Here is a 10,357-nt window from a genome sequence, read left to right as displayed (position 1 = left end):
GGCAGAGCAAGCTACTATTGGCTAGTACACACAAGTTTACATTCTTATCCTTGTACACAGGAACATTGTTTTACTTTCTACATGCAAGTTTCAAGGATTTTAGCCTTTAATATTGCGACTTATCCCAGAGGCTGGTTTGTGCATACAGGCCTTTACTAATATATAAAATACAGCAACACTCTGGTGCATCAAAACACTTTTTTAGTAGCAGCTCTGCCAAGCAGAACAGCACCTGTAACTCACAAGGTGCAGGTTACAGAACCGTCAGCACCTCAACTATTGCACAAAGCTTTTTATCTGGCACGATAAAATTTTTATTAAGTGCACATGTCACCTCTGCTCTCTTCACACATCAGACCTGAAAAGCACGTATGCATTGTCCATATCTGGATCTAATCTTGTATGCAAGGAATGTGGGTTACCGGTTTTTCTCCTAATATCAATAGATCTGGATGCTCCAGATGATTGTGTCTTGTTGGGAAAACTACTCACAGAATCTGAGATGAGGCACTGGTTAACCTCAAAACAGACCTTATCTATTCATTATCAGCAGGGAATGCTGCCTTCAAGGGAAGATAACATAGGTAACATGTTGCTGAGGAATAAAAATAATGAATTTCAAACCTAAATTCCTTTTTATTTATCCCATCATCACAACAACATAAGGATGCAGAATGTGGCAACAGTCTTAATTTCTGTGAAAGGCTATAATAAATGGCTAAATCATTTTGCTGAATGGCACGAGTAAATGGTATGTTAATTCCTTCACAGTTGTATTACTTTTATTGCACAGAAATCTGTTGGGGAAATTATGATATGCCATCAGTAAAATAGTAAAAGGATAGTGGGGCTAAGATATGTCCCTCTGGGAAGTTTAAAAATGACTATTTCTTTCAATGTGTAAAATTTTAGCATATTAGTTTTTCTGTGTGGAAGTTAGGAAAACATACATGTTACATCTGCATATATGCACATACATACATTTATATAAGTCTAGCAACATAAGAATAAAGTTCATTTTTACAGTGCTATTTCCCTAGTTTCCCTAGGGAGCTGTTTGTACTGTGAGCTCTACTGACTGAAGAGCACAGTGTGGGACTGGGACTGTACAGTATGTCACCAGAACTGTTTATATGCTGCTTACATTACTACTGCTTTGAGACAATATGCTTAATGTGATATCTGTCTGTAGTTTGTTTTCTGAACAAACATGGTACACTAAATATAGTACTTTCGGTATTTCTCTTCAGGTTTTTTAGGGTGGTTGATTGGCATGGCCATCAATATTCATTCTGATCATATTCTCAGAAATCTGAGAAAACCAGGGGAAACTGGCTACAAGATACCAAGAGGTAGGTAAAATGGTACAGAAATTAATGCAACAAAAGGAAGTATCTCTCATATAAGAGGTGGAGAGCACTTGGACTGTTCAGACTGGAGAAGAGAAGGCTCAGGGAGATCTTACCAAGGTTTATATATACATGATGGGAGAGAACAAAGAAGAGAGAACCAGGCTCTCCTTAGTGGTGCCTAGTGACAGGACCAGAGGCACTGGACACAAAATTCAAGCACATAAAATTACATCTAAATTTTTCTGTTTATTTTTTTTTCTTCTCTGTGAGGGTGGTCAAACACACAGATGTGGAACAGGCTGCCCGGAGAGATTGTAGGGAGACTCAAGACCAGACGAGGCATAGTCCTGGGCAACCTGTTCTGGCTGATCCTGCTTCAACAGTGCTGTTTGGACAAGATTATCTCAAGAGATGCCTTCCAACCTAAAATGATTCTCTGTGAAAATGACCTTCTAAAGTTTGGTGTATTTTAGAGGAAATAGTAATTTATGGTAGTAGAGGCAACTGAAAATGACATTTTGCTTTCTACCACAGGAAGTGATTTTATAGTTTGGGAAGCATTTTATTTTTTCCTCTTAAGCCAAGTATTGTAAGGAATCTGTTTCATGGTATCATTTGGCTTGTGGAAATCTTTGGGTTTCTTTACCAACATTGGCTATATTTTTAAAAAAGAGTAAAAATGTAACAGCATTGCCCAACTTTTCAGAGAATCAGCAGGTGGGTGGAGAAGAAAGACCTAAGTTATCAAGTCATTGTGGGGGCAGGAGGGGAATGAAGAAAGTACTCAGCATGTGATCCATCTCATGTCCCTTAAATAATCAGAGAACAGCAACAATTTTGAAAAGAGAGAGACAGGGAAAAGAGGAAAGAAATGCAAACTCATTTGGTTTTATTAATTCTGGCCTTCATGGGAAAATTCAGAATATGAAAGGCTTTCTTGTGGAGGCTGTATTGAAGTGTTAAGGTTTATTGACACTTTTGGAAGCAGGCACTCTTCTGGGTACATTACACTCACTGAGAGCAGAAAGAATTCTGTTTTCTCACTACATTTTTTTTTCTCTGAGTTGTTGCTTTTTCTTCGTTGTTAATTTATTTTACTAAAACTGTAAGAACTAAGATATGTATGATAGACTGTTATTTTTCACCAAGAAGGTGAAAATAATTATAATTTTAATAGATGTAAATTGAAGTGCTTATGTGAAAAATGAATATAAATATACTGTACTATGTTCAGTGTGCAAAAAGGTTCTGAAGGAAATATGTTATTTGCTGTAAGATCAGGAAGAGCTGGTCTTTCTGATGTTGCTTATCCAGTGCTAGAATTTCACTTTTCTTTTGTCACAAAAGTAGTATAATTAGGGCAAGGTAAAACCTTTCTTTTATTACATTTCCCAAATACTTGAGAGGTTTTTCTGCCAAATACTTTTTTTTTACCATTGCCAAATATAGTTTCTCACTGGTAAAGCACATACTGAAATGTTACAAATTTGTACACCGACTTTGGAATTATGGTGAAATTCTTAATTTACAAAATTCCCAGCAGCTGTTTATGCACAATTGTCTATACAATAGATTTAACACAGACTGCCAAATTTTCACTGGGTGTAAGGGTTGAAACAGCAGATCTGATGAGGAATGCAAACAAAAGTGCAACAGCTTTGTAAGCCAGAGAATAAATTTGGAACTTTACTTCATAATAATAGTATTGTTCATAATTAAGTTAATTCCTAAAGTACTTAAAGAAATAAAAATTGTAAGCTAACTAACCCTATGAGTATTTTCTGGGACTCAAGGGGTGTATGTCTTCTATTTCTACATATTTTAAAAAAGGTTTAGTGTACGATCAAAGAACATGTCATTAAGTTATTATTCACAAAGGCATGTACTTGCTTCTGATGATAACAAATCTACTTTTCTTTCTTTATTTAAAGAGGAAAAATGGAGCTATAAAAGGTCTGTCTTAGAATGAGGTCTGAAGTGAACCTTCATAGTACAGCTTGAACTGAAAAATGCTGTCTCCACTGCCTTTAAAGATTAAAGACATTGGTGATAGAGCTTCTATTTGGTGTGCAGAAAAGATAACATTGGACGTCTTGATTAAGGTATTTTGAAGTAACTTTGTCCTGCTTTCAGGAGGAATGTTTGAGTATGTCAGTGGAGCCAACTTTTTTGGAGAGATCCTGGAATGGTTTGGGTTTGCCCTTGCCTGCTACACCATTGAAAGCCTTGCATTTGCGTTGTGTACTCTCTTCATCCTGGGTTCAAGAGCAAGACAACACCACAAGTAAGCGTTCCTGCCTTGTAATTTCTGTTGTCTCTATTCCACACAGCATTTCTGTTTCACAAATTATGCCTCATCCCATAGGGATGTTGCAGAGCAAGTCTTGTGAAAGAGACTGCTGCTCTAGGGCAGAATATGATAGAGAATGCTCTTGAGAAGATTAAGTACTGCAGAATTTCAGCAGAATAGTACAGAGCATAAACACAGTGCAACAAGGTGGTCAAAATTTTGTTTAAATGAAGGTAGTTCATCCTGGATCTGTAAAGATTATAGACAAGTTTAGCAATATTGTCTTATTTAATCAAATACTACGCTTTCCCTTCTCAAACTTGTTTCTGTATTATTAAAATTTTGAAAATCACCCAAGCTGTCTTTAACAGGCACACTTTATAGTCATGTCTGTATCATATTGACTGTAATCAATTGTATGGACATTATGAGAACAGTTCTGGAGATTATATTTAATGAAGTCTCTGCTCCAAACATTCTGACTGCTCATGTACTGTATTTATAATGTGGCTTTCCTGCTAACAAGAAGGACAGTTTGAGGAGACTTGTTTCCTGAAAGGACTCTCATTAAGGAATAGCATGCTTAAAAGAATTTGAACATGTTGATTTTATTTTGGTTATTTTCAGTTTCCTGTTTTGGTTCTCGTGTTGAAACTTAGGGGCATAAGAAGAAATAAACATGAATTTAAGGAGAAAACGTTTAAAAAAAAAAAAATACTGACCATCTGTGAGGGCAGCCATGTTCATGTTTAATGGCATCTTGAAAACCTCCAGATAGAGAGGTTTTCCTGCCCCTTGTTTATAGGATGTTCTGGGTCTGTATTATTCTCCTACTGAACAAGTATCCAAACCTGTTGCCTATAACCATCTCTTCCTGTTTTATTATCTCCTATTAGTGAGCAGAGTTGGAGAGTATCTTAAGTTGGGAGGAGCATTTGAAGGTTGTCCAGTCAACTGGTGTGGCTACTCCAGCCAGGGCAAACCACAAGGCTCTGCCCAGTTGACCAGGGCTCATTCAACTGAGTTCTAAGTGTCTCCTTGCCAGATGAAGCAAGGACATTTTCTCCTGCTCCTCCTTGTATATTACATTCTTCAGGCTCAAATTCCATGGTTGGTTTCCATCAATCTTAAGCCTTGGTGGCATTCTTTCAGAACATCAAGAAAAACTAAATGTTAACAGAAGCTATTTAGACTAAAGGGAAAATGCATGAAAATGGAAGAGGGGTACAGGAAAAAAACCCCAAGCAACTAAAAATAGCAAATCCATGTAAGTGAAGGAGCATGTTAGTGTGGTTTGTTTATTTAAAAAACTTACAATAAATGACTGAAATAGGTAAATAGGGTAATAACTGTATTCCCTAGATGCAGGTTATCGTGCATTGCATGTTTTGTTCTGTTTATTCCAGCTTTGATCTTGCAATTAGCTGTTGATATTATGAATATCTGCACCTTCGAGGAGCCCAGGTGAACTTGGTTCTTTTATTTCAGAGAAGCAGAAGAACAAATATTCAAAAATGGGAGTAAATGTGCTAGTTACGGAAAGTGAAAACAAATAATATCTGATAGTGCTGTGCATTTTTTTTAATTGTCTGAATTTGAAAATAGTGATGATCTTTAAGGGGTGTTAGCAATAAGGCAAGTTCAGTGTTTGTCATGTTCAGTTTGATTACCCAAATTCTAACTTCAGCCAAAGATGTTTCTATGCAGAATGAGACTCTCAGTCCAGTCTTGCTTCCATGTGAAGTCATTATGCAATGACATGTTTTTGATTTAATTTTTCTCCCTCTAATTCTAAAATGTGTAAATACTCAGGATGTGTAACAATATACATTTTGAAAGAATGGGTTATTCCTTCCCTGACATATGTCACAACATCTGTTGGTTTGATTTCCCATTGCTGGCAGCTGTAACTTAGTTTTGTTATATTTGGTGATTAGATGTCATTAGGGTGAGTGCACTAAATGCTATTTTTCTATCCAGAGTAGGTTCTAAAAGTATTTTTTTTGTTTGTAGACAAAAACGTGTATGGATTAAATTAAACACATTGTACAATTATTTAATTTTCTCAAGAATGTTTTGAAGACTCTATACCCATCAGATTTCTTTCTTTGTTTTTCAGATGGTACCTTGAGAAATTTGAAGACTATCCAAAGGACAGAAAAATTGTCATCCCATTTTTGTACTGAGCTGTGCTTTTAACACTTTGAGATGGATGGCTTTTAGTAACAACCAACATTTTACAGATACTGACAGGCTAGTAACACACTCAGATCATCACTATGACAAAGCCTTTCCATCACTGCTACTATTACTTACTGCTTTTTCCTCTTAATGGTAACCCGGAAGTCTGATGAATAGGGTGAATAGGAACAGAAGTGCTTTTCCAGCAGTGAAACACCTTTAAAAATACATTAGGCAATGAGTCTGAATTGGCATTGTGGGAAGCATTGTGCACAACTTCTGATGCTTCTTTTTCTGCCACTGAGGGCTTCTGCTGTTTCCACTCAATGTAGCCAAGCTGAACTGAGGACTGTGCTGTGAGCTCAGCCACCCTCTGCAGTCTGCATCCAGACTGCAGCCTGGATGGTGCGTTCTGCCTACATATACAAATAAGGTTGATTTTATTTTTTTTTCCCTGCCTTACTAATCCTTTCATTTCCCCCACCTGCATCTCCAGAAGAGCTAGTGATTTAGACCAAGGAGTTAGATGAATACAGATGGTTTTAGCTGGGAGGCAGTGTTTTCCCTTCTCTTTGCACTCTTACAAATATAGGGACACTGTGTAGATAATATTTAATGATATTTACATAAAAGTTGTACTGCTACTAGATTAATATTGTCATCTACCTCTTGAAATTGATAGCAATCTCAAGATGCAATATGTGTCTTCTTACTCTAAGCTGGTTTTGGAAGTCTACTTAAGATACTTAGGCCAATCTAGCATTGTTAACAATTGTGTAATGTTTTCTACCTTACCTTATAAAAAACCCTTGAGATTTAAAAAAAATTTTTAACTATGCTGTTTTAAAAAAATCAAGTGTCTTCCTTCATCTGTGCTAACATTCTAGATGATTTTATATTCTTATATTCTGGAGCCTTTTGTCAGCTCTCATACCCTGTCTTTTACTCACAAAGGACTCCAAAGTGGTTTCAAGAACATGATGGGATCCCAAGCATACATATTTTCAAGTTAACTGTGTCTTTTGCATGATTGTAATAATAAAGAATCTTTTATAATTACTGACACCAAAAAAAACCCTGAAACAACTCAAGGAAAAACTAAAAGAAAAAAATCCAATGAAGCCCCCAAGTGAACAACCAAATTCCAGTAATTAAAAGAATTAAAAAACCAAACAAATGTACACTAAAAAAGCTTTCCACAAAACCCCAAATCTCTGCTGCTAATATAATTTGAAAATAAATGGAATTCAAACTTTTGCCAAGTGTCATCTACTCTGTTTTTGTAATATTATGTTGGGTTATGTTCTTCAAAACAAATTAGTAACATAATTTTGCCAGATGCTAAGAAAGTAAGCTTTCTTTTTACTTTTTTGCAGTAAGATTTGTTTTGATGAACAGTCATGATGCTCGCTAAAGTGAGGATGGTGAAGAGTGTGATTTACTCCTCAATGCTAAAATGGATAAAAGCTCAATAGGATCACTTAAAACATATTCTGAAGATAATTTTAGAATCTTAGTCTTAAATATCAGGATATTTCCAAATCCTGACATTTCTGCAGCATTTTTTAAAATCTTCCTTTCTAAATCTATCTATCAAAATCTCTTTCAGTGGAAAAAAATATAGGATTCAAAAACCACTATCTACCCAAGGTGTTTAAGCACTTACATAGTTTATGGTGAAGTAATGTCTTTTTTGGGTTTGTGTGGCCAGATTTTGGTGGTGGGGTCTACAGAAGTGGCTTCTATAAGAAGCTACTAGAAGCTTCTGCCATGTCTGGCCAATGCCAGATTGTCCCAGGGCCATCCTGCCCCTGACCAAGGCTGAGCCCATCAGGAAGAACAGTAATGTCTTTGTAATAACATATTTAAGGAACAAAAAAACATGTGGGCAGAGCAACATCTATGCAGACAGCAAGTGGAGGAGTGGGAGGAAGTGCTTCCAGTGCTGAAGCTGAGATTTCCATGCTGGAGCTGTGCCCCTGCAGCCCATGAAGGACCATAGGGATGCAGAGATCCACCTGCAGCCTGTGGAGCATCCTCGTGCTAGAGCAGGTGTCTTCCAGAGTTGTGAACCCATGGAAAGCCTGTGCTGGAGCAGGGTTGTGACAAGGGTTTTTGGAGAGAAGAGCCTATGCTAGGGCAGGTTTCATGGAGGGACTTGTGACCCTGTGAGGGACCCATACTGGAGCAGGCTGTGCCTGAATGGCTGTACCCTGTGGAAGAGCAATCCTTGTCGGTGAAGTTCAGGGGGAACTGTTGCCCACAGGACGGACTCAGATTGGAGAAGTTCATGGAGAACTATCGCCCGTGGGAGGGAGCCCACATTGGAGCAGGGGAAGGCCTCTTCTCCCTGAGTAGCAGGAGAAACCACAAGTGATAAACTGACCAGAGCCCCCATTCCCTGTCTCCCTGAACTGCCCTGTGGAAGGAGGTAGAGTTTGGAGGTGGAGAGAGGGTGTTTTTAAGATGTCTTTTACTTTTCATTATCCTGATCTGATTTTGTTCTCGTTTAATAGGAAACGAGAACAAAATTAAACGATTACTGTTTAATTCAGTAATAAATTCAGTTAATATCCCCAATTTGAGTCTGTTTTTACTGTGGTGATATTTTATGAGTGATCTCTCCTGGTCCTTACCTCAACCCATGAAGCTTAGGCCTTTTCTTCCCCCTGTCCAGTTGTGGAGAGGAGTGACAGAGTGGCTTTGATGTACACCTGGCATTCAGCCAGGGTCAACCCACCAAAATAGGTCTTCAGGGATATTTGTTTAAAAATCACTAATGGGATAACCCACCAGTAAAAAACATATTATGCAGCATTTAGTCTCTATTGTCACTTTTTTCTTTATTTTTCTGTGCCTTTTTTGAAAAGGCAAATAATTTTTTAACACTAAACAGTGAAAGAAAGGTCAGTGTTTATTACATCTCTATATTCAAGAGCTGTAGCTCTCTAGTCAGTAGTCTTTTATCATAGTTTCCAGAAAATTTGAACAGATGCCTTGATTTTGCTCTGCTACTATGATAATAAATATTTATCTTGCCTAAAAGTTCAGTTAGTTTGCCCACATAATGTTAATTTATGGTTTGCCTACAGTGGGATAGGATCTGAAGTGGGATGGTCTGACAGCTTATCCCTGTTCTCTCTCTTGTTACAGAAAAAGAAGAGCTGAGGTCTGTGGGCTGTGAATGTCAGCATGTTCAGAAATTTTAGTTAATTTGATTAATAAAAAAACACCCAAACCCAAGCCAGAACGTTTTGTTCTTTGTCTGATTATATTTTATACTCTCATTATACTTCTAGAGCTTTCCTTAAGTAAAGTACAGATTTTATTTGAGGCAATTCTTAGAGTGCAGGTCTTAGGAGGAACAGCTGCAAGAGCTGGGACTGTTTAGCCTGGAGAAAAGGAGGCCCAGGGAGAATATTACTACTCTCTACAACTGTCTGAAAAGAGGCTGTAGTCAGGTGGGAGTTCATCTCTTCTCTCAAGTAACAAGTGATAGAATGAGATGAAATGGCCTCATGTTGTGCCAGAGGAGGTTCAGATTGGCTATTATGAAAAATTTCTTCACTGAAAGGGTTGTCAAGTCCTGGAACAGGCTGCCTGGGGAAGTGGTGGAGTTACCATCCTTTGAGGTATTTAAAAGACATGTATTGGTGGCACTGAGGGAGATGGTTTAGTGGTGGACTTGGTTAGTGCTGGGTTAACAGTTGGACTCAATGAACTCTGAGGTCTTTTCCAACCTAAATGACTCCATGATTCCTACATTTTAAGACCCAGGTACATTGGTGAAAGTGTATGATCAACTTGGTCAAATGCTGAATTGCCTTTTGTTTAAACAATATCCTACATATTTTTCACACTTCACTTGTGACCCCTTTCCTTTTCAGTAGCTCTGACAGATTTTTCTGTTGGAAAATATCTAATACTGAAACATTTTTCTCAAAAATATGTAATGTGAAAATGAACTCTGTTCTGCCCATTCTGGAGGGAGAAAACATGCATAGTTGCTATTTGGTATAATATCTGTAGCTATTTTTAATAGAGATACTTCTAGTCAGATTGATACATTTTTCCTCCAAATCCCTTACTAATAAAACGTGATTTGCGTGTCTTGCTTGAATACTTCTTTTTTTTAGACTTTTTTTCTGTTAGTAATTGTTGCAGCCTGGGCAGTGGTCTGGGTGCCATGACCTTCCCAGAGAAGCATCCTTGGAAGGACACTCTCAGGCACACGGTCAATCCCTGCCCTGCCAAGAGTGGTCTCATCTCTGAGCCCTAGAAAGGGCTGTTGAGTGATTGTAGCTCTTCGGGTGACACAGGAGAGCCTTCGTATGGAGTTCCTCAGGAGGCTTTATTCAGCTTCTTCCTTGGAGGGGTCCAGGGACAAAGAGCCTGGGAGTCAGACCGAGTAGGGGTTTATATAGGAGGATCAGGACAAGTCAACTGAAGGTTCAGGGGCGGAGCAAAGGGGAAGGACCAATGGGATACATAGAATCTGCATGGGGTGCACAAAATTTGCATGGGCTGCAAGGCG

General features: G+C 38.0%; 1 protein-coding gene across 3 annotated transcripts in view; it reads left to right on the top strand.

Moving 5' to 3' along the window:
* Positions 1-7,091, top strand: part of SRD5A1 (steroid 5 alpha-reductase 1) — a 22,632-nt gene extending 15,541 nt beyond the window's left edge. The window contains exons 3-6 of one of the 3 annotated variants that reach the window (XM_015618246.2): positions 1,251-1,352; positions 3,486-3,636; positions 5,049-5,106; positions 5,762-5,848. In XM_015618246.2, the coding sequence (XP_015473732.1) occupies positions 1,251-1,352; positions 3,486-3,636; positions 5,049-5,073 (278 nt within the window). In that variant the 3' untranslated portion in view covers positions 5,074-5,106; positions 5,762-5,848. Of the gene's footprint in view, positions 1-1,250; positions 1,353-3,485; positions 3,637-5,048; positions 5,107-5,761 lie in introns of all 3 variants that reach the window. The other 2 variants (XM_015618244.2, XM_015618247.2) reach the window with 2 other exon arrangements.
* Positions 7,092-10,357: the final 3,266 nt, after the last annotated feature.

Source organism: Parus major, chromosome 2 (assembly GCF_001522545.3).
Source record: "Parus major isolate Abel chromosome 2, Parus_major1.1, whole genome shotgun sequence".
NCBI classification, from domain to species: Eukaryota; Metazoa; Chordata; class Aves; order Passeriformes; family Paridae; genus Parus; species Parus major.
The sequence above is the reverse complement of the archived record's forward strand: the minus strand, read 5'-3'. Positions and strand labels throughout refer to the sequence as shown.